At 36.3% G+C, this 23,093-nt stretch overlaps 1 protein-coding gene across 1 annotated transcript in view; it reads left to right on the top strand.

Moving 5' to 3' along the window:
• Positions 1 to 22,753, top strand: part of LOC118278221 (transcription factor SPT20 homolog) — a 63,145-nt gene extending 40,392 nt beyond the window's left edge. Inside the window, exons 2-6 of the mRNA XM_035597344.2 lie at positions 5,307 to 5,434; positions 18,040 to 18,089; positions 20,198 to 20,390; positions 21,240 to 21,515; positions 21,622 to 22,753. Coding sequence (XP_035453237.2) covers positions 5,307 to 5,434; positions 18,040 to 18,089; positions 20,198 to 20,390; positions 21,240 to 21,515; positions 21,622 to 22,683 — 1,709 coding nt within the window. The 3' untranslated portion in view covers positions 22,684 to 22,753. The remainder of the gene's footprint in view (positions 1 to 5,306; positions 5,435 to 18,039; positions 18,090 to 20,197; positions 20,391 to 21,239; positions 21,516 to 21,621) is intronic.
• The last annotated feature ends 340 nt before the right edge of the window (positions 22,754 to 23,093 follow it).

Here is a 23,093-nt window from a genome sequence, read left to right as displayed (position 1 = left end):
TACAAAGAAAATGCTCTAACGGAGTATAGATAATTCTATGTCGATCGTTACACGACTTCGGTTCATGTTATTGTTTTAATTCATCGAAAAAATCCCGCGTAAATAAATAGTAAAAAGGTGGTTGAAAAAAATAATATCAATATAATTAAACTTTTAGTACAAAGAAAATGCCCGAACGGAGTATAAATAAATAATCCAAGTTGTCTTTATCCTCGATAGATGGCAATTGGGATCGAAATAGATCGCGCTATGGTTTCGTTACATTCATTTGGTTGGGTATCGGCCGAGCGCTTCGGTACTATCGTAGAAAAAGTGTATTATCAGTCGTATGATTATTTGTCTGTAGTGGTCCTGCTGTTTCGTATATTCTAAATTGGTTTCGTTGTATTTGTCAATTAATAAGTTTATTTGTTGGGTTTTCCTGGTTTTTTGGTTAAACTATTTAACGTAGGTTTAGTTTGATATCGATTATTAGTAGTTACTGTAGTTAGTTTTTTTTTATAAAATTGTAAGTCTAATTTATAAATTAATTAGATTAGATTTAAGTCGTTTCTTTTAAATTATTTAGTTTAAAATTCGTAATTCGTAGCTTTCTTTAGTTTTAAGTTAGTTTAAGTCCGTTTTTAAACTATTTTTTCAATGCCCTAAGTGAGTATACATCTATTAAATTCAAACGCAGAGCTCATTATGTTGATTTTTGAAGAGTTCCCTGGAATATCTTCCACATCTCATTTTTGAAGAAATCCCGCGAGATCGGGAACTATGTGGTTAAAACCAAAAATTTGCCGGAAGTCACTATTCCACGCGAACGAAGTCGCGGGCAAAAGCTAGTTTATAATATTAGTGTGATTGATATATCTCTTCATAGAGTAAACAATCTAAATTTATTTAAACTAACATACTCATATTTGTAAAATGAGTCAGCAAATTCTCATGAACTTGAACTTCAAAATAAATCGGAGAAAGTAATCTTAATAATCGATTAACGAATTAAATTGTTCACTCTCGTACATAATTACAACATTCGCGAATCGATTTAAAATCGAATAATGAAAGGATTCCCGCGATGAGATTTGCGGTTGTTGCGAAATTGCGAATAAATTAATTTTACTACCAATTAAAATATAATTTTAATGAAAGTGATGTTCACAGTTCCTGTTAAATTATTTGTTGATTAAGTGTCTTTAATGTTAATTGACAGATCTTGTCAATTAATCAAGTTTTTGTGGAAATAGCAGCTCGTTACCGGTCGGTGTTGAAACAATCGCATGTTTGAAGGAAAAACAAAACTAGCTTATGTTGCTAGCCTATCTGCTCACTCATAAATCATGCCATTAAATCGCTCTATTGTGTGATGTCATAGAAACACAAACACATCACTGATTGTGAACCTATTATTCTTATATGACCTAGTCTAAGATCTATTTTCATGCCTATACGAGTGATATGACGATGAATATAAACATTTATAAAAAAAGGAATGTGACTGCCTCTTTGATCGAGTACTCGCAAGTACGACTGCCGGATAAGGCGTGTTGGGTTCGATTCCCAGGTCGGGCAAAGTATTACTGGTCTTTTTTCGGTTTTTCGAATATTTTTCGGTAGCAACACGGAGTCTGGAATTGTGCCCTGTATATGGCAATAGGCTCACATAAGACTTGTAACACGAATGGTGAAAAGTAGTTGTACATTGTGTAGCAGTATTACGTGCCGTAATGTGCACCTCTGCCTATCCCTTCGAGGATAAAAGGGGTGACGTTGTATCAAAAAGGAATGTTGTATTCCGAACGATACACAAGTTCACTCACCCATTTGATGGCACTGAAAAATAAATAAACAAGTTCATTGACATATAAATCTAGATTTATATCTAGCCAGTCACTTGAAATATAGTCAGTCGCACGTAAAGCTATACTCTACATACGACCGTCGCCTACGTCATGCCAAACTTTTAGCTTACGTCACGCTTGGAAAGTTCGAGAACCTTTCGACGTGCTTATACAATCGACGCCGCTTAATGACGTCACATCGACGCCATATTTTTGGACGGTTTGTTCTATAAATTCGAATTACGAAAATGTTCTATTAGTTTTAATATTGCTAGGTTATAAAAGTGACTTGACTATTTATTTAGAGTGATAATTAAATTAAAAGATAATTATTTTAATGTATGTAAATTGAATTCCAATTAATTAAAATGAGACATTTTTTAATTACTAAATAATATTAAAATTCGATATTAAAACTGCAACACCGGAATCAACAAATCAAAAACATTAATTTAGCATTTCAAAATTGGAATTCCAATCGAATATTCGTCAACTGTCGTTTACGTTCCAGCATTTTTTTTAAACTAACACACATAAAAATAGACTTTATGCCTATTTATTTGCATATATTTACCAAAAATATTTGCTTAAATTCGACCTAAATATAGTCAAAACAGTCTGATATTGAATATGAATCATTGGTTCGTGTAATTATATTCACATTTGACACACACACACGTGTCATCAGCCATGAGGGAACAAATTCATGTCAATGGGTTCCGTGTATGTGGAAATAATTATGGCAATATTTTATAAACATATTGATGACTTTGCTTTATGCCTGTTTTCACCTTTTTATTACTTATTTTGTAAGTGTTACGATGTTACTGATCGCTTCTTTGATCTGTCATAATAATTGAGTGTTCAGTATGTAGGCGGCATTTTATAGGTATTAATAATAAGCGTTGTGATTATGAAATTATTTGTAATTCTACTGCCTTGTTATGCGATCAACGAATCTTAATTAGATTCCGTAATTGGGTTAAATTCTCGGGTCGAATAAAGGACATTTATCGGTTTTTCGAAATTTTCTCAGTAGTAGCACGGAGTCTGAAATTGAGTCCAGTATATGGTAATAGGCTCACTCTCTAATACATGGAAGTTATAACACAACTGGTGAAAAGTGGGTGCACCTCTGTCTAGCCTTCCGAGGAAGAAACTCCATAGGTTACTGTTTTTCAATGAGAATCACAATAGTATTCTTGATTACTTTTATGGGTACCAAGAAGGTACCCATAAATAATGATGAAGACTTTGACAACAAAAACGTGTTAATCGATCGTCCAAATGATCTAAAATCGTGACGGATACATTCCATACAATAATATTCCAATGTTAATGGACTTGGGTACATAATAGTACCATAGGTAGTATGTAGTATTTTGTAAAAGGCCCAATTGTTTAGAGAACTTATAACCTTGAATTTAAATGCTTTGTCGTGATTTCTTGATCGATATCTTCTAGTTATAATAAATGCAGTTTTAGATATGCAGACGGTCAATAATGGAGATTGTTTTTATATCATTATAGTACAGACACTTTTGTTTCTTCAACTGAATAAAATAAATCATTTCTTTCATAGGTGGAGTCAGCTATTGTGTCTTACGGATTCCTAATCTCACTGGTCATTGCCTATTGGCTACTGGTCTTCAAAGACGATTCAATTGCATAAATCTTATTCTCACTAACCACGCCACGTTCTATTCGAAACTAGTTTCTGTCAGCGGGTTTGCCCGCGTTCTCGTGGAATAAAAAGTATCCTATCACCCAAGTCAGTTCATACCCTGTCTGTATACCAAATTTTATCAAAATATATTCAGTAAAATAGCGTGATTAATGGATAAACATCCAAATAAACACAGTTTCATATTTATAGTAATGGTGATATATTATGCATAAAAACCTTCTGCTTGAATCACTCTATCTATTTAAAAAACCGAATCAAAATCCATTGCGTAGTTTTAAAGATTTAAGCATACAAAGGGATATAGGGACTGAAAGCGACTTTGTTTCGTATAATTTATTGAAGTATGATACGCTTATACGGAATAAAACATCTGGCAATGCATGAAACATCCTATAAAGGTTCCCTTACAAGGGAACACCATAAGCTTCCCCATTAAAACCAGCTCAATCTTCATGGGTGTCATTGGAAGCCGTTTTATTGGAAAAATGTACCAATTCTATGTTTTTGGGTCACGTCTACTAATAACGGTTAAAGTTACTGACATTTAACGTTATGAAGGAGATAAAATAAAGGTCTTAAAATCCAGAATCAATCTTGCTCCAATAATAATGTCTTCCTTGTCATTTTTAGTGTGAGGTATTAAACGAATATCACCTTTATTGCTTTGCTAGTAGCTATCTTCTTCCAGCAGCTTTGTCCGCGGCCCCGGGGTATTTTTTATTTATTTATTTATTAAAAACACAATTGCAACATCATAACAGAATATTACTATTATAAAATAGTGGGTGTGTTGTTCTAGATTATATTCTATCTCTGTACCAATTTTTCAAACATTATTTCTCATTTTGACTTCTGATTTATTTCGTTGCGGGATCCAAGATAGTTATTCATGCCCTGCACTTCAGTGTCCCTGTGTTTTCATTGTAGGAGGCGGTTTTGGGAGGTCGTGGCAAGCTTAGTAATAAAACTAGGCAAAACAATATTAGAACCGTACAGCAAACTTCTATAAAGACAAAACGGACAAATTATTGATAAACTATGACAAGTGACATTTAAAACCTAGCGCTGTTTCGAAACCTTGCTTTTAGCTCTAAGACATTAAAGCGCAAAGCAAATGGTCTAAGTATTGGATTTAGAAATTTTATGCACATTTTAGCTGAGTACCTACTTTCATTACTAGTTATTACAAATAGAGCATCCATTTGTGACATTAGTGACGCAACTGATGCAACTAGTAAGAACATTAAATTAATATGTAGTTCATTACAAATCGGTTTCGTTTACATAATTTATTTATTTATACAGAAGTTAAAGTAAGTAATAATAAAGTTGTAGTCTGTGGTTCCTGCAAAACACAACTTCAAGTCGTCGTTCGTCTTCAAGTCCCGAATGAACAGGTTGATTATAGGTAGGCGTGCTCCATCGTCAGCCACATCATCGCTTACCACCAGGCGAGATGGTGGCCAAACGGTATCCTATTAAGTATAAAATAATTGGTTCACCCCCTATTATTATGGGGCTTATGATACAAAATAATGGAAAAAAATAGGTGTACATTGTACAGTGGCATTAAATGCGGTAATGTGCATCTCTGCCTAACACTTAAGGCATAAAGGCGTGACGATACTATAGAAGTCAAAGTGCTTAAAATAGGCCCTACAAACTACATAACACTATTATAAAAGAAACTCGTTAAGTTATTAAGTAACGATTAAGTAAGAATCAAATCTATGTATCTGATGAAAATGTAAAAGATTCAAACACTAATATCATCTTTATCATTGTTACAGCTCTCGCGCTATGCGCCTACGCAGCCGAAATGAAGGAGACAGAAAAAGCGGCAGAACCTGCGTTGAACAAGGACAAGAGACAGACGCAGGAGTTCACGCACGTCGGATACAGAACAGCACGCAAACAGGTTAGTGAGACAATGAAAATAGTAATTACTAAAATAATTATTTTCTGGAAAACTTAGCACCTAAGACATAATAAAGAACCCCAATTCTTACTAGTGTCTTAAAAAGTTACCAACGAATTAATTTCACATTAAATTTGCAAAACACTCAGATTCTAAACAACAATTTTATGGAATTCCTAGAACCAATGCTACATTGCTTAGCATGCGATTGTGCAGTCAAAGTAGCAATTCACGATAAATAGGAACGGTCAATACGACAATCAATGGCAATGTATTGAAGTGAATTCCCAACTCACTTTAAGAAATTTTATTTTATGGCAAAATTGAGCATGAATACATACACATGTACATTAAATCACATGTACATTAGGCCTCTGCCTACCCCTATGGGAGACAGGCGTACATTGTTTCTACAATGTAACGCCAATTGCTACGAATCTAACATACCTCTTTCGCTTCATCAACTTTCATCAATTGAGCATGCATATTTTTACATAATTAGAACATTGCCATTTATAAATGTATAAGTACCCACCGTCAAACACTTAAATCTCTAAAGTCGCCTTCCACTTGTAAAAGAACAAAAGGGTCTTGCAAAGAAAATGTAGGTCACTACACCTCTAATAGGTATTCAACTAATTAACGCTCTCATAGGAATGTGAATGAAATCTTATGAGAATTTAGCACCGCTTTAACGTAAAGTACTTGTATGATATTCAAGCAAAATCTCGTTTTGAAATTTCGCTAGATTTTGGCACGTGAATAGTTCAGTACTATGGGGAAAGATTCTCATACTAAATGTGCTATTATAATATGAAAAGAGTGCCTAAACGCAGATAAAATAGGTCAGCTGACTATGTACGAAAAACAGCCCATTAATCAAAGCAGAGACGCTATAAATTACGTAATGTACGTAAAATCTTACATTCACACATTTACCAAAATGCTACATCATTTAAACCATTATGAACCTTACAAACGCAACGGTAAGTGTAATTGACTAAAATTTTCTTTAATGAATTCTTGTCGTTGTCTACCTTGTAATTTCCGTGCTCGTCATTTTCCAAATTAACGTTGCATTACTAAAACAATGTATCAAAGAGAGTAGAAAAATTATGAAAATTTAATATTTCCTATTCCGCGTTTCATATAACCGGTAGTGGTGTGTTTCGTGTCAATAGCGTATAATATTGACCGGCAGTTACTGGGAAACGGAACACCAAATATGTATAGACGACAAACTAAATACCTGTAATTATGTCATTTTAACTGTAACGGTTATTTTATAACTTGCATACCACTCGCGCTCGCACGCAGCGACCGTATACCTTCACTTGTTTTAAGTGGCTCAATATTATCTTCAGACGATTTTAGTTCGAAATAGCTTGTTATTAAGACTTAATTATGAAAGCGAAGCTAACGAAGCTATTTACGAAAGACGCCTCAAAAATACAATTATTTTTAATAACAAGATCAAACAGTTTTCGTGATAACCCGCGACAGTCCGTGCGTAAGAGTGCTCTAGGGCTCCCAAAAACGATTGTGCACGAAATATTGTAAAAGGACCTTAAACTTCACCCCTTTAAAATTCAAATTGTGCTAGCGCTTAAGCCTAGTGATTACAATTTGCGCAAAAGTTTCTGCGAAACAATGTTGCAGCGATTTCGTACGGTGAACACAATCTTTTGAAGTAATGAAGCCCATTTTCATTTAAATGGAAGTGTAAATAAACGGAACTGTCATTTTTGGTCACCTATAGGACAGAACCCACGATTGAAACATCAACAGCCACTTCACAGTCCCAAAGTGACGGTTTGGTGTGCATTGTCAAGCAGAGGAATAATCGGTCCCTATTTTTTTGAAAATCGTCAAGGACAAGTCATTACTGTGACCGCCGTTTCTTATCGGCGAATGCTTACCAATTTTTTTCTGCCAAAATTAAGAGAACATCCTGCCTACAGTTTACAGACATGGTTCCATCAAGATGGCGCCACGCCTCACACTGCTAGAGAGACCATAGCGCTTCTTCGTGATTTGTTCCCTAACAAATTAATAAGTCGTTTTGCTGACATCCCCTGGCCACCCAGGTCGCCGGATCTTACCCCCATGGACTTTTTTCTGTGGGGGTACCTCAAAAGTAAAGTTTATGAAACCGCCCCACCGACCATCTCAGCATTAAAAGAAAATATCGTTCGCGAGGTTAATGGCATCCCGACGTCGCTTCTCCAGCGAGTGGCGCGGAATACTGAAGCCAGATTCCAAGAGTGTGTCCGACGTGATGGTCAACATTTAGACAAAAAAAAATTAACAAATAAAATCCGCAATTCCCTTCTTTGTTATAGTCATTGAAATAAAAAAAAATATTCTGCCGTTTTTTTATTATTTAATTTTAAAATCCTAATTCTGCCACCGGACACCCTGTATAATATTTCGTAATCAAAAGTTTTAAAAAGCAAACAAAAAAAAAACCTTCAAAATGATCATTGTAAGCGACGCCTTAAATGAATGTTTCACCTTCGAAACCCAATAAAAGTAGATAGAAGCAATTAAATTCATAACACCTGGATTATAGACCCTTTCAGTGAATGTCTTGTCTTTGAATAATTCAACATGGACCGTGGGAAAACTTAGGAGGACATTCAGGCAAGATCTACATGATGAATGTAAACTTGAGTGTACGGTAGTAAGGAAGTTCCTTTGTGAATATATGGGGCCTAAGTAATGACCTTGCGGTACTCCCTCTAGGGGGCTCCCATCAATCTCAGAACACGTGCAATAACAACTAATAGCCACTTATCCCTTGAACCTTGAGAGATATACATCACATTTTCGTAAAACATTTCCTTGGAAATCGTTTTTTTCTCATGGATTTGACCTTATTTTTATTTTAACCAATCAAAAGCCAATGAAAGTTCCACGAATACTAATCTGTTATTGCATATCCAATTCTATTTTCTGCCATTGTAAGCACGCGCGATAAGTCCTAATAGGTGTAAAGATCTGTACACGCAGATACCCCCATTGATCTTCCCATGCGATATTATGTAAATGAGTATAAAACATGTATCAGATGTTTCTCATCTCAATAATGTTGTAAGAGTTCTTATGTTACTTCAGTGATGTTAACTTGATTATTACAATCATACGAAGCGGCAAATCTCTATTGTGTTAATGTCCAATATCCCATCACATTAATTTATTGCATTGAGATTAGAGCATTTTGTTACACCACTTTGCAATTTTTAAGTTTCTGTATAATCCTTACTTCATGTAGATACTAAAGTATTAAGTAACATTAGCATATATCTTCATCAGCAATTAATTGATATCAGCTCTTAGTACATTTAACAGTCATGTCTTCTGAGACAAAGGAACACATTGTTACACCAAGATCCCATCACACCAACAAACAGTACTGTTCTCTTGGTAACTAAAATGAGTCAACTCCGGATCATGTCCTAAGTCGCCCTTTCACTCCGATGCCCTACATTTGGTCACGACCGGCCAGTCCTCAGGAACGGTTAGTGTGCCGAACACGCCGCCGATAAATTGTTATTGTATTACTATTGGTAGCAGATAGACCATGTTTACAAAATCTCAAGAGGAAATTGTTTTACATGACTGTGTGTGAGAGGAATATATTTTGTTTTTCTTAAGTTTCGGGACGATGAACTTGGATTATTGATGTTTTTCTTTTGTTTTGTGTTTTCTGTCTCACTGATTTCTTAAGTACTGGGGTTGGGATACCGATTTGTTATTTTATCCCTTCCAAAGTTATTTGTCTCATTTAATTCTTCACATTCTTTCTTCATTTAACACTTCGACTGCACGTTTGGTTTGGTGGTTGGGCAACTGGCTGCAGTGCAACGTGTAGGGGGTTGGATTCCCGCACGGTGCAACTATTTGTGTGATCCACAAATTGTTGTTTTGGGTCTGGGTCATAGGGAATCCAATCCGGACTATCCGTAATCCGAAAAATCCGGATATCCGCACATTTTTACTCGAGTTATCAATCCGGATTCGAAAATCAAATCCGCGGATTTTCTGAATAATAAGAAATCGTAATTCGCAATGACATTATCACGCGTATGTTCGGCTCGCGTCCTCCAGGGTTAGTGTTGGGCAATTATAATATTCCGGTTAATATCATTTGTCTAATAATCGATTAAAATCAGTTTATATAATAGCCATTAATAGCTAATTATGGATGATCTACAATTCTATTTATTGCGAACTTTCGGGAACCAAAGTCAATTTCCGCTGGCTCCTACTTTCCGAAATGTATCCGTTCCAATATCGGATCATCTAGAGCTTCTTGGCGTAACTCTATCGCCAACGCTAAACTTCGGCTCTTATATAGAGTCGAAGGCGCATTTGGCTGGTAGGAAGTTGGGTATCCTCTCGAGGGTGAGACGGTACTTCACACCGAAACAACTGCTGAGCCTGTACCAAGCGCAGGTTCGGTCATGTATGGAGTACTGTTCTCACCTTTGGGACGGCTCGGCTAAATAATACCAGCTGGATGCGCTCGAACACATTGAAAGGCGTGCCAAGAAGCTCATCAATGATGATGCGCTTGTGGAGGCCCGTCTTCAAAGCCTTGAACACAGGCGCAAGGTCGCAAGCCTTTCCGTTTTTTACCGGATACATTTCGGAGAGTGTGCAGGGGAATTGCACAACTTGATTCCTCCTAGTCCTTTCCATCATCGAACCATATGACATTCGGCGAGGCGTCACTGATTCATGGTGTATATCCCACCCACACGCACGAAGCGCTTCGCTTCAAGCTTCCTTGTGCGAACTGCTAGGGAGTGGAACTCCTTGCCGGAGTCTGTGTTTCCTGATGGGTATAACCTGGGTGTCTTCAAAGCCCGAGTGAATAGGTTGCTTATGGGCAGACGTGCTCCACCGTAGGCCGCATCATCACTTACCATCAGGCGAGATAGCGGCCAAACGTCGGCCCATTTAACATTAAAAAAAAAATGAACGCATGAAATGAAGACAAATAAATAGGTTTTGATATTAAATTAAAAATACAACGGTATTTCAAGTAATTCTATTAGTAAATCAATAAAACCTACGGCCGAAGATTAAACGCAACTTCGGATTTGAGAACCGGAGTAGGTCCCTGGTCTGTTTAAAAATTTTCAAACAGCTATTTACATTAATTTTTGGTAATTCGATTTTTTATGTACTTAGTTTTTTTTTAATTCCTAATCAGTCATTTATTTAGGATATTTTTTTTGTTTTTAATAGTTTTTTTATTTGTTGCTCAAAAATAATTTTCTGCCTAGTTACTGCTAGAAACACTGGATTTTGGAGAAAATCTCCTTAGCTTGGTACATCGATTGGATCGGACGCTAATGGATCTATTTCTGGTGTATTAAGAAGTACAGGTTCATTACTGATGATCTGAATTGATTTCTGATGTTGGATATAAGAAAGTTCATATTAATGAACTGACATTTGTTTATTTTTATGAAAAATCCGTAAAATCCGGATAATCCGGATTGGACCAAAAATCCGTTCTTAAAAATCCGGATTTTCAAAACACAGCGGATTTGCATTCTCTACTGGGTCATGTGTATGTGAATTTGTATGTTTGTAAATGTACCCACGACACAGGAGAAAATCCTAGTGTGGGGCAACGTTTTTTATTAATAGAAATCAAATAGAAAACAAACAAATTCATCATTTAATATTTTTCTTAGGAAATAACTGTCTGTACTGGTTTCATCATAATTAGGTTGGAGTAAGACTTCATTTCTGTTGGCATCTAGGTCTAGCATTAATCATATTTGCCCTTTAATTAAAGTTTTTATGTCTTAACATAAGTTTACGATGTTTATGACAGGAAATGTTTAAATATCTTTACTTGGACATAAATAACAACACGAGTAAACGATCAATGATACATAAATAAATACTGTAACCTGGATTTATAACATCTATTTCGGTCTAACAGTCTGCATGGTTGGTACGGTAGCCGCGTAACGTGTAGCCGGTTCGACTCCCGCATGGAGCATATCTGTGTGACTCACAGATTATTGTTTCGGGTCTGGGTATCATGTGTATTTTTGTAAACGCACCCACGATACAGGGAAAATCATAGTAAGGGGCAACGTTTTAAAAATATCTTTGTCTTGATACTGGCAGTCCTTCTTCTCCATGTGGTGTCACTACTTTCCTGAAGGTTAACTAGCTTTCATTTTCAATTTTTCAGTTATCTAGAAATATCATAATAAAAGCTTGTACCAATACAAATATTGAAATGTTCACTGAATTTTAATGTTTAATTATGCGAAATAAGAGACAAATTGCAAAGATAACCTATTGGCTAGAAATACCATGATGCGTTCTGATTGGTTGATTTATTCGAGCCGGCTATACTACGGGTACTGTATCGACTCTTGCGATGCCCGCGATAAAAGTAGGGGTTGGTGATAAAGTACACCAAAAAAATTAATATTAGATAAAGACAGATTGTAAGCTTACTAAATAATGTCTGTACCATATCTCTTAGTCTACTCCTTTGATGAAAAAATAGCGTGATTGGACATACTTTCTTTTTAACAAAATTTTGGGCGAAACACCATTTGTCGTAGCTGTCAAGGGCTCGGAATTTATTGTAGAAAAACTCGGATTTAGCGACTGCTTAAAGTGTGTAGAAAGTGATAAATGACAACGATTATTCTAAGCAACAACGACTGATGTTAATCGTGAAGAATACGTAGCCATATTGTTGAAAACAATTGTTTATAAAGTATATGTACCTTTGTAGGCAGAGGAGAAAAGTTAATGAATTAACGTCAGCACTTTTGTGCCGTCTTTGTACACTTACTCATCATCATCATTATCAGCGGTAAGACTTCCATTGGACAGTAAATCGGACATACAATAATTATATTATGGTCTTGATTTAAATATGGGTCTCGTACGTTTTGCCCAGTTAGAGCCCAGTTGGTACAGTCGGGAATACATAATTTGCATTCATTATATGTATAATATGTATTAATATTAATGCAATATTATTATATTACGTATTTGTCTTGTACTGGATCTATGGTGTAGGTAGAATAAAATATTATACAAGTGCTGTTTATCTGTAAACTAAAAATATAATCACATCGTTTGAAAACAAGTAGCTCGTCAAATTTAAATCTAATTATATAGCCGTGTACATTGGCGTATTTATAAAAGAACAGGTTGTTACACATACCAGTAATTTTATAGAATCCAGGTTGGTAACCTCATTGAAAATATCAGTAGATTATACTTAATCAACACATCCTCACGTCTGATAATTTTATCGAAAAATATAACGTAGATACGTGTTAGATCGAGCTAGTAATTTGTAGCTTGCTATACTCATAGCAATTCATTGAAATTGTTAGTTTAGTTGGAACATCTAGACCAAAAATTAACGTTTCAGAATCAAATATGTTTGGCTGTAGATTTCTTCATTCTCCTTTAACTATATGTATTTAACATACATATTATAGCCAAAATTTAGAGCAAATTTCAAATTGAACGCTTATTCGCGGAAAAATATCAAGCAATTTGAACACTTATCATCTACAAAATCTTCACATGTGCACCGCCGATCTAGACCCAAATACACCACATACATAACAAACCTACGAATATGGATCTCTCAGCATGCAATATGGTATTTGCTGCAGCGTTTGGCATGCAAGTCTCTATTTGATGGATCGTTACGTCTATGTATTGTTAGCTAAGAGCCTTCGAGGCGAGCTTTAGAGCCGCTGTAGCTTATTGGGAACAGATCTAACCAGGCAGACATGTTGATTGGACGGTATGAGGCATGTCGATGCCTAATGACGTGAATTGGCCTAGTTAGAAGCGTGGTAGCCTAGGTATTGAATAGTTTGATGATTGAGAACCTAGAGTAACTAGGAAATACCAATAGTAGGTAAGTACGAGTTAGTTTATAGGTGTCAAACAAGGAAAGTCTTTGGTTTGATATCTTGGTGGGAAAGCAACTGTCGACTAAAATGACGTCATAGTAAAAAAAGGTATAACAACAAAAATCACGTCATATAGTATTTATATGTATAAGTTACCTAGATTAAATACATATTTGTATATTTTTAAATAATAATAATGTAGTGCTAGCATATGAGTAAATAAATACTTTGAAATAAATGAATCTCTGTGAAAGCAAAAAGCGTAACGGAACGCTAAATATTTTTATCTAATTGGAATCCGATCTTTTGTACAAAAAAAGAATATGTAATTATTTTAATAATCTTGCTCGCGAAAATATGCTGTACGGTATTTGTTAAAATAACTAACTAACAAAGACTAAATCGGCTTACATATTTCAATCCATAAATAACAATAAGCCGATTTGTAGACATAGACAAAAAAAATCGGTAAATGGTAAAATCGGATTTGTATAAAATTTATAAAACGAACTTGTAAATGTAGTTTGAACGATTCTATCGAAATCTCATCGAAGCATTCAAAATACTTGTTTGAGAACACAATGAGCAATTTTCTAAGGATTTTCTTTGGTATAAAAAGATATGAGGATTTAGAAAAAAAGCCTCCGTCATCGGTCCCTGTGATGTATAGCCTAAGTAAGGATTAAGAAGATTTAGATTTGATTTTGTCAGCTCCTTTTTTCAATATAAGTAATTGGTATCTGCCAATTTTCAAACAATTTCCACGTATTGTTGACTAAAAACGTTCTTCATGAACAATTATTTTTTTTTATATATAAATCACACGGGACTCATTTCGCTTATCTGGAAGTCATTGGAGGAGGTCTATGTTCAGCAGTGGTCTTCCTGTGGCTGGTATGATGATGATGACTGTAAATTACTTGCAATGTCACGCCTTTTATCCCCGAAGAGGTAGGCAGAGGTGCACATTACGGCACTTAATGCCGCTATACAATGTACACCCTGTAATTCAATGAAATTAAAATTTGACGATGTTTTAAAAAGCAACACAAACATTTACTTCTCTTTTAGAAGAGGCCTTGCGTCTACATCACATGTATCAATTATTATACAAAAAAAAGGAATATTAAAAATCTCCTATTTACCAAACCTACACAGAAATTCGTCACACTCATCCACTTCTAATAGACTTTTAATAGCCTCTTGCAACAACCGTAATAATAGCCAACCAGCCCGGTACAAGTGCCAACGTATCGCAAGTGCACTTTAATCATATAGTGTCAGAATGCTAACCATTTTGTAACTGTCAACAAGTACCCTTAGTATGAGTTTGCTTTACGTTGAACAAAATCGAAACGAGATCGCGTTCGGCGCCTTGATTGGCCTGCTCCAATGAACTAACCAATCAAACCTTTAGTACGAGTTTGTTTTACGTTGAACGAGATCGAAACGTTACAACGGTCGGCTCTCTGATTGGCTTGCTCCAATGAACTGGCCAATCACAACTCTTACTACGAGTTTGCTTTACGTTTAACGAAATCGAAACAAGAACGCGTTCGGCGCTTTAATTGGCCAGCGCAATTGAACCAACCAATGCGTAACCTTAGTATGAGTTTGCTTTAAAGTAATCGAAACGACAGCGTACAGAGGGCTTAACACGGTAACGTTTCGATTAAACCAAATCGTACTATCCCTCAGACAAACAGAAACGGAAATATTTTATCATGTTCACGTTTTACAACTTTTGCAGTAGAAACAAGCATTGCCTGTCTTTTATTTATGTATCCGTCGTTTTAGATTTATTCGTACATAGTCGTTTCGTTTATATAATTATTGTTTGTAAAGATTTATTCGGTATTTATTTATGGCTTTGTCAAATATGTGTTATAGGCGGATATTGCTTTAAATAACAGTTTAACTTTCAGTTCATAGGCAAAGATTTGCCTCTCTTGCTAATTATGCAAATATCTCACCAACTGACTAAGTTACTGTTAAATACTGCCATTCGGGACACGATTCTGAAGCCTCGGAAGACTTAACAGATTGCCCGAGCTCTGGTTCGAAGCAGGAGTAGGAACGGGGTAGTTTTTTGTCAGTAAGAATCTGACACTCCTTTTCACCTCACACAAGCTGGGAGAAGTCATTGGATGATTTTATACCCTAAAAAAAGACAATGAAAAATATTAAGCTTTCAAGAAAAGAGCGTATTCCTTTTTAAAATGCTGGCAACGCATCTTTGATTCCACTAGTGTTAGGGGAGTCTATGTGCGGCGCTGATTGCTTGCCATCAGGTCGCTCTTTTGGCCCTTAATCCATAAAAAAAAATCACAGATTATCTGCAAAATTACTATTTTTTATTTTAGTTCTCATAATTATCTTAGATCATGATTACAAGCAGAATATTCAACACTAACACCTTACCAACCCACACAATCAAATCCCCATTTGTAAAACAAACCACACAAGAGAAATTTCCAATACCAGCCAAATGCCTGATTAGAAAGAGAAGATTCATTGTTCTATTAACATTACATCAATTTGATTTACCAATGACTCATTGCATTGATAATTCAAATTCCAATGGAAATCGTTTACACCCACTTGAAATCCGATACTTTCTCTGTCTATTGTGCCTTGTATGCAAATTATAATTTGGTGACAGCATTGAGATTAGTAAAACCGAATTAATTTTGGAAAATTGGTTATGGCGGTACTTAGGTACTTGTGTGAAGTTATAAGGTTCGTTGATTGCATCAATCGCGTGAGATGACTTAGATAAATATGAAGTATGGGAGAGCCATGCTTCGGCACGAATGGGCCGGCTCGACCGGAGTGATACCACGGCCTCACAGAAAACTGGCATGAAACAACGCTTTCGTTGTATTTCGTTGTATGAGTAAGGTTACCAGAGGCCCAATTCCCCAACAACGCTTAAATTCCTAAACCCCAAAAGACCGGCAACGCAGTTGTAACGCCTGTGGTGTTTCGGGTGTCCATGGGCGGCGGTGATTGCTTACCATCCGTCGTTTACCGGCTTATTCTATAAAAAAGACAGCATACCAAAATCACCAAATACAAAGGATAGTTAAAAAATACTTGTTAATTCTATTCTAAATCTACATCTTATACTTTGCCCAAGTCGGCAAACTGTTAATCACGTCCTTACTCTAACTCAAAAATGAAGCCAAGAAACTGATGCCTAGGCATTACACCAAAGATACACTTTAATTATTCCGTCATGTGCGTAATCCATTTCAAAATTTAGTCACAAACAAGACCTAATCCATTCATTAAGACCTAATTAACCATCCGACAGCCGGACACAGGATTGCTCAACATATTGTGAAAGAAATGATCGGCGCGTGCGACGGTCCCGCCCTCTATTTCGAAAATGGGCGATAAGCGCTTGCATTGTCGCATTTTTCCGACTTTCGCCGCGCATCTAATGTAATACATAATTGTAGACTACTGTTCATATGTACATACATGCTTATATGAGTGTTATATCACGCATTCTTGTGACATTGTTAATTCTTTAACTGATTGTCAACAGCCCGAGACAGATTACTGCTGGATTATGAACTCTGTTACATAATAAGCTAGTAAACGAGCTGACAGATTACCTGATGGTAAGCAATCACCGCCGCCAATGGACACGCGAATCACCAGAGGCGTCACAAGTGCGTTGCCAGTCTTTTGGGGGTTAGGAATCTAAGGGTTATTGGGGGATCGTGGATTGGGAAGATTAGGAAGTGGGTAATTGAGCCTCCGGTAACCTCACTCACACAACGAAACACAACGCAACCGTTGTTTTACTTCGGCTTTCTATGAGTTCTTACTCCGGTCGAGCAGGCCTATTTGTGCCGAAGCATGGCTCTTATACACTTATCATATCTCTTATAGGCTCTTACGGCACCCGCGGGAAGAGTGGTGACACATGCATTCTACGCTACTGTCACCACAACAGTATTTGTAATGTTTTGTGAGAACATAACGTTGTCTGCCCTTCCGTAATGTTCTATTGTATACACTTATTGCGGAAAAGATGTTCCTAGTACATGGTGCTATCGTTTAGGTCAATCTGAACGATGAGTCTGGGTAGCGGAACTTTTCTTTATAAAACCTTTTTTTAATGACATGTGTCTTTGAAAGATAAACGTGCTTTTGTATCTAGACATTTTCAAATGTTGAGCGAAAGTCTTCCCTTTAGTGAAAAGAAACAGTGACCTCTGAGTTTGTTTCGGCATTTGTTCTCAGAGTAATCCGATAGGCAATGCCGGCCTCATCTAGTTATTTTAGAGATTGACGTGTAAAAGTGTTATCTTGGTTCTTCATTCCGATATTTGGCTTATCTTATATTTACTGAACATACCAAATAGGTATACCTAACTCTTAATCATCTTCATCAGTCAAAAGACGTTCAATTCTGATCAAAGCCTAGGGTCTAATTCCAAGGCAGAAGGCAAGAAATTTTAACGCTGCCTGATATAGCTGATAGCAGTTTTTGGAATTATAGGTACTAAGAATTGCATGATTTAATTTATTAAGGATTGATTTAATTTATCAATAAATACTGGTCTCTGTTTACAAACACTTCAAGAGCACCGTCCATTCTCTTTTAATATAAATGCAAATTCTATGAAACTTTGTACAATGTTTTCTTTACTTTTTTTTCAGGAACAAGTTGCACCGGTCGAAGAGCCGCAGCTAGATGACAAACCAATCAGGTACGTATTTTTCAATCTAATTTGTACTTAAAGTCGTTTTAAATAAGATTGAAAATCAATCTCAAATTTTATAGACTCTTCTTTATTTATAAAAATAAATAAATTAAAAAAATTAAAAAACCCGACTGCATAAAAAACACTTTAAATAAAAACTGAAAAGTAAAAAACAAGCTTAGTCTAAAAGTGTAGATAGCAATGCTATTACCACAAAATTAAATAATTCCATAATCAATACACAAAAAATAATAATCTTATGCGAAACATAATTGAGTGCAACAGTCGGGACCCATATTGAATGATTTTAGTCTAGTTTATTTAATAGGTCCCGACTGTTACACTCAATTATGTTTCGCATAAGATTATTATTTTTTGTATTGATTATGAAAATATTTAATTTTGTGGTAATAGCATTGCTATCTACACTTTTAGACTAAGCTTGTTTTTTACTTTTCAGTTTTTATTTAAAGTGTTTTTTATGCAGTCGGGTTTTTAATTTTTTTAATTTATTTATTTTTATTTAACATTTTTTAGTTAGTTATAATACGGCTATGTGTTTCTCAAGATTTCACCCGCGACACGAAACGACAATTCAGAAACCGCTAGTCAATCGCGTCGCGTAGTACCTATACGAGTATTTAGTTTGGATAATAAAGAACCTAATTGCACATAGTATTTTTTTTCTATATGTCAGTGATATACCATTTTGGAATCCTCATGATGAGCTCTTTAATTTGATACCCATATTGTGGCAAATAAAAAAAAATTTTTTTTTTACTTCTATCTAGGGCGCCTCACGGCCGCCATGTTGGTTTTTGTTTTACGTCACATATCTAAGAACACTTGGGTAATTAAGACGAATCCAACGATGCCCTGATTGTCGAAATCCATCATGCCTTTTCGAAGAAATGAGGTAATAAAGAATATTAGGCTCATACATACAAGATACGCGCGAAAAACATAACCCTTCCTTGGCAGTGGGGTAAAAAAGGTCGATTTCATAATTTTGTTCGTTCGATTTTCAATTTTAAAAGTCGACTGTAAAGTCTAAAATAGAACGACCAAGAACTTATTGTTAAAGATTAAACGTTTCGTTGTAATGTGTTCTAAAATTATTTAAATATTTTTTATTTGAATTTGGAACAACTGGGAATTTGCGTTTTATTTTTTTACGTTTAATATTTTATGGCATTTGGAATTGATTGTTTTTTTTTTAATTATTGAATGCCGTAACCGAATTACGGCACGTATATAATAAGTATTTGAATAATATTATGCATTTAACAAAAATTATAACCAAAAGCTTTCCGTTGCTATTAGATTTAGACCAATTCTCAAAACGCAATATTCATAAAACATTTATGTTTTCTTTTATTACTCATATTTAAGTTTCGAAACCAAATAGCATGTTTCATGCAAAAAGATCTTATATTATTGCCAGAACTGAAAAATTCTGTTCACTATATGGCAAACAGCCAAAATAGCCGTAAACCCGGATTCTTATAAAATTGGACAGAAGTACACAATTTCGAAAATTATTTTATATTCAGTTTAAATTAAATGTGATGTATTTCTGCTGCCAAGCAATTTGGATAAGATCTCTGTTAAAATGGAATGACAAGTTATGGAGTTTTATCTGATATTCTAAAACTAATAGTATGGAGTCTGGAATGATGTCTGCTATTTGACAATAAGCTCATCCGATTTTAAATAACTAGTGTAAATGGGTAGATTAGGATGCTTATACCTAATCCTCTTGATCTACTTATAAAGCGTGATATTATTTTTGATTTATCTGCTAGGCAGGTCTGGTCTTAGCGCAATGTCTTTGTAGCCTTCCTTGATAAATGGAACATCTAACACAAAAAGATTTATTCAAATCGAACTAGTAGTTCCAGAGATTAGCGCGTTCAAATTAAAAAAAAACTGTTTTATATAACAATATTAGACTATAAATTAAGTCATTGACTGCCAACAGAAAACTATTGAATCCAAATCCTCCGCTAACGTCGGTCACCGGTGACCACCGCAGCGTTCAATGCGTTAATAATATCTTTTTTTATAATATTCCATTCAATGTTATAATAATATCTTTTGTACAAACATTCCAGCCGCAACGACAATGAGCAGTATCGCCCAGGACAGGTGTTCTCCCTGAACACCCAGGAGTTATTGGAGCTGCAGCCGGAGAGGAAGGCACCTCTCTCCAGCAACCAGCTCTTGCAGCAGCTGTACCGTCCTCAGCAGGAGCCGAAGCAGAACCTTCAGCAAATATATTACTTGGAACCCCAGGCTCCTCGCCAGGTGAATGGGAATACAAAACTAGTGAATACAGAGACATGATGACAGACTAACAAACTTAAATATGATGCATGGTTGGCACAGTGCCTGAGCAACTGGCTGCCATGCAACGAGTAGCGGGTTCAATTCCCGCACGGAGCAACTCTAGGTGTGATTCAGAAATTGCTGTTTCTGGTTTGGGTGTATCATGTTTATGTGAAAGAATATGCTTGTAAACGCACCCACGACACAGGAGAAAATGGTATGGGGTAGCGTTAAAAAAAGTCCCATTTCTAGGGATAAAAACTAGAGGTCCATGTCATTTTTAAAGATAGTTTTATAAAATAGTATACACTGCTCCTATAGAGATTGAAACGAAATATTGTTAATGGTATTTATCCTCTAAACTTAATTATTAACTCAATTATATAACAAAAGTTTTGTATAACAAAAACAGTAGGGTTGCTGGTAGCCAAGTCCCTTTTTACCAGTGCTAAGCCATATGTACCAGTGAATATGATAGGTGGAAGTAAAACGCATCCACAGCAACGTAGCTCAGCACATCTCTGGTGAAAAAGCTCCTTTATTTTGTTCTTATATTTACCATAATAATATTACACCTATTTTTATCTTTTCAAATCTAAAAGTATGAAAATCTAATCTTTTATAAATAAAACATCAGAAACACAATTACAAAATAAAAATATAAACATGAAGGCAATTTTCTTGTTTACAATCAGACAGCTGTCAAATATTTTCGCGTCTAACTTTAGCATCATAGTTCATATGTCTAGGGAATGTACTTTGAAATTCCAAAAAATATATTTCTAAGTTCTCTATGTGCTATATTTAACTTGGCATTTACGTCAACAGGTGTCATACCAACCATCGTCTCACGCTGTTATCGCTCGACCTGACTACTCTTCGAATGGTGGAGAAGCCTCAGTAGGAGCCGCTTTGTCCGTCAGTGACTCAGGATCACACCCCACTGCATACAACCAAGATTTCTTGTCCTTGATTGGTCAACCTCCTTTGAGACCGTCCGACGAACCCCTTCAGCAATTGTACTCCCAACCCCAACCAGTTCAGCAAATTCAGCAAGTGCAGCAATCCTCCAATGTTCAGAGCGTGGCACCTCAATATCAGCAGGTTAGCAAAATTATGTTTTTTTTTCTAGTATCTAATAAAGTAATCTAGTAATCATTCTATAAAAACTTTAATATTTCTGTTTACCTTCAAAATATTATATTTACAGGTCGAACGTTACATCACAAAGCCAAACAAGAAATCGAAGCTGAGAAACAAGGTCCAAGTGGCGCCTCCCCAGCCTTCTGCTGCTCCCCAACAATACCTGATCGAGACCACCAATGTTCAGCAACAACAACAACAACAGTCTATCCAGCCGTCACCTCTGTATAGTCAAGCTCCACAGCCACAAAGAGTGCCTCAAGCTTTACGTTACGTCCAGGTCCCACAAAACCAAGCTACGTCGCAACAAATCTTATACGAACGTCCTGAATCACAGGGCTTGAAGGTAGTCCCCGCTCCCAAACTGCAGCAACTCCAACAACAACAGCCCAGGGCTCAAGTCAACTATAGAATAGTGCCTCAATACCAACCACAGCCTGAAGCCACACCAAAACAATATAGAATCTACGAAGCCCCAAGACAAGTTGTCAGGCCACAAGAACAGCGTCTGCCTAGCCAGAGCATTGAACGACCTGTCGCATATTTGAAACGATTCCCCGACGCCGAGAAAATGCGAACTTTGAAAGTATACAACAATCCCTCTGAGAGTGTGCCTCAACAACCTACTCAAATCATTGGAGATCAGTACTACCTTCGTCCGTTGTACCGACCCATCGAACAGCAACGAGCTCGCTACGATGTGTCTCCTCAGATTAAGCCCGAGCAATCAAGAGTGTCCGAACCATCAAAAGCACCGCAGTCGTCAATTTACGTGAGCAAAAATGTATCTCCCAGAAAACCAGCGAGGCCGCAACAACTGTTCAGGGAACAACAGCCCACGAGTGTCGAGCAAGTAAACCTTGAGCAACATGGACAGAGTTTGGAGGAACAGAGAGCTCAACTGCCTCCTCCTAAGAACAACAAGGCCTACACACCTGAAGAGTTCGCTGCCTTGGTTGCAGCAGGGTACTCTGTCACTCCTGTACCAGTTAGCGCAAGCGCGTTCAGCCTTCAAGAGGCTCAGTCTAGGTCGTCCGTGGAAACCGAGACGATGCATCCGAAACGCCGACCCATCCTGACCCCCCGACGTCACCAATACCTGCCCCTCAGAGGAGACGACGCGCCTTAGAAATAATAACCCTGCTGTAAATAGGTTACGTTTAGTATTGTAAAATAAAACTAAGTGATATTCGTTTAAATTCTGTTTTATTACGCACTCACAAAATTATTCTCTGAAGCAAACATGGCTGCATTAGTGCCTTCAGCATAATTGTGACCACAGCCAGCGAGCGTCGGTATTCATTACGCTTTCATGAAAACCGCTACTGCATGTCCGCAAACAGGAAAGATATTATTCCGACTTCAATGTAATTTACCACTGAATTCACAGTTATGGTTCTTGTTAAAACTTTTTATTTGCATTATGATATTCACCACTAGTTGCTAAGCATTAAGGCTGAAATTATATGGAACATTGCGCTCTTTATGTGTCTGTGAACCGAACCACAAAACACTTATTCACAAAATCCTCGCTTCAAA

This window comes from Spodoptera frugiperda, chromosome 18, assembly GCF_023101765.2.
Source record: "Spodoptera frugiperda isolate SF20-4 chromosome 18, AGI-APGP_CSIRO_Sfru_2.0, whole genome shotgun sequence".
Classification (NCBI taxonomy): domain Eukaryota; kingdom Metazoa; phylum Arthropoda; class Insecta; order Lepidoptera; family Noctuidae; genus Spodoptera; species Spodoptera frugiperda.
The sequence above is the reverse complement of the archived record's forward strand: the minus strand, read 5'-3'. Positions and strand labels throughout refer to the sequence as shown.